The sequence below is a fragment of the Ilyonectria robusta genome, assembly GCF_021365365.1.
Source record: "Ilyonectria robusta strain PMI_751 chromosome Unknown BGZ61scaffold_13, whole genome shotgun sequence".
Lineage (NCBI taxonomy): Eukaryota > Fungi > Ascomycota > Sordariomycetes > Hypocreales > Nectriaceae > Ilyonectria > Ilyonectria robusta.
In genome coordinates this window covers 28038-30158 of record NW_025764447.1, presented here as the reverse complement: position 1 = coordinate 30158, position 2121 = coordinate 28038, and the positions used below count along the sequence as shown (strand labels likewise).

At 53.7% G+C, this 2121-nt stretch overlaps 1 protein-coding gene across 1 annotated transcript; it reads right to left on the bottom strand.

Moving 5' to 3' along the window:
* Nucleotides 1-265: 265 nt before the first annotated feature.
* On the bottom strand, nt 266-1515 carry BGZ61DRAFT_354963 (uncharacterized protein; the record flags this gene model as incomplete). The annotated part of the gene is made up of 2 exons (XM_046240671.1): nt 266-1010; nt 1073-1515. The coding sequence occupies 2 exons, from the start codon at nt 1513-1515 to the stop codon at nt 266-268; spliced, it is 1188 nt and encodes a 395-aa protein (XP_046102561.1).
* Nucleotides 1516-2121: the final 606 nt, after the last annotated feature.

Here is a 2121-nt window from a genome sequence, read left to right as displayed (position 1 = left end):
AGGGGATTTAGGTGGCTACGTCTTTGACATCTGATTCGCGCAACTCAATCTAAGGGCTGAAGGCGAAAGAAGGCGACCCATTGCTGCCTAATACTAGACTGCATGTATCGTATTAGCTTACGTGGACTTTTAGCTCGCATACGTGGCTTTGAGACTCTTGGTTGGTTTGCTTGGCGGTATTCACAAGGAGGGCGGATGGTCGTATTGTCATTGCGCATGATGGTGTTGTTACTTAGTTAACTGTAACTAATATTATTTTAACAATCTAGGTCCGAAAATAAGAATTGTCTCCTGTCATTTCGTAGACCCGAGGATGGGCACGATCCCCCATCGTTCTATAGACTTGCGGATGGGCAGGGTCTCCGGACATTTCGTAGACACGAGGTTGAACGGAACCCCCGCTCATTTCATGAGCTACAGGCGGCGATACACCTTCAGACAAAACACTCTGATCACCCGGTGACACTGGTTGATCCAGCCATGCCTGAGGCGAGGTGGGATTGCTGCCCGGGCTCAACACAGTCATCATCGAGTCTCGCCACTCGGACTGCACCGCGGAACTTGGACTTGGGCTCGCCTTTGCAGCATTCAGCGCTGCCCCATTTGGTGGACCCTGTTCCACCGGAGCACCCTCCATTGGAGGAGCGACTTGCTGGGCATGGGCAGTCTTCCGTCGTCGAACAAACCAGAAGATGGCAAATGCCACGAGCGACACTGCCACGAAACCTCCAACCGCACCACCGACAATGGCTCCGGTATTGCTATGGTTTGTATGAGAAGGGGGAGGCGGAAGCGGAGGCGGATGCGATGTGGTGGAAGAAACCGGTTTCGTCGATGAGGCTTGTGAGTTGATATCGGTGTAGGTTGAAGTGAGAAACCCGGCGTCGTGTTGGCCATCGTATGTAAAAGACACGCTTTGAACTCTGGCCACGGGCGTCGGTGCACATCTAAAGTCCACGATTCCCTCTGGGTAGGCATACGTTCGACAATAAGCGGCCGAAGAGTCGGTGCTAGAGTGCAAGTCCAGCCGTCAACAACATATCCCGTACGACTGCGGGGACATTCGGCTCACCAGCGAAGGAAGAAGCTGTTGGATTCGCAGACATCGTTGCAAAGGGCCGTGTTCAATGCCACTGCCCTCTCAACACACCTGACATGAACCTCCCAGTCATTTGGCTTGTCAGGCACGCCGCAGATTATGCCCAGTGAACCAGCCCACATGCAGGGTTGATGGTTCTGGCAAGTAATCGGGCTCCCCGGAGACCCTGACAGCCAACCGCATGTTTCATCTGTGGCTATTGTGACGGTAAAGACAGCGTTTGAGAGGCTGGTTTGTTGACGCTTTGCCAACTGTCTGAGTCTGAGCTCAGGGATCTCTACCATGCGAGTTTGCACAAGTGGTCGGTCACGGTCTGCCTCGCGTGGTCGTTGAGTGGGCTGGGAGAGGACTCGTCCGTATGAGCGCTGTATACCCCACAAAACGAGGGCTATCAAAGAATATAGTAGGCTACTCATCTTGGAGTCGACGGCAGCAAGATGGCGAAGAAACCGTCGGTAGGGATGCCTCGCAAAACACCGACCGGGGGTTCAGTTTTACATGTCATCAGCTCACCAGTGGCGACATGCAGGCATCGTCGGACGGCCCTGATTGGCACCAGAATAAGGTGTCTCACGCCCTCGCGCTATAGGACGCAATGATGCCAACCAACCGATCCCCGAGTGGCTAGCAGCGCTGAAGTCTAGAATCGATGTGGCTTGGTCCGCGAGCCGCACAAGGGCTGAAGGTATAGGCTGAGGCTGGCCTAATGATGCGGGGGAAGGGTCATGATGATGCAGCTCAGTTCCCAGTCTCTTCGTAAACGCTTCGATCAACGAGTATTTCGTCTTCTCCAGATTCCGAATCCATGTGTAGCCTCACTGCCAGGGAATCATCATCTTTCCTTGCCTCTGCGCCCGCTCTATCTACCCAAGTGTCATGCACTGGAGTCTGGGCACATCGAGAAAGACGTTGAATTCCGCGGATTACGGCCCAGAGGGTACAGACGATCTATTCATGTGATCAGCCAGTCGGATCAGTCGACTCCGAATCGTACAGGTCGCAGGGATTAAGGATGTTGACTT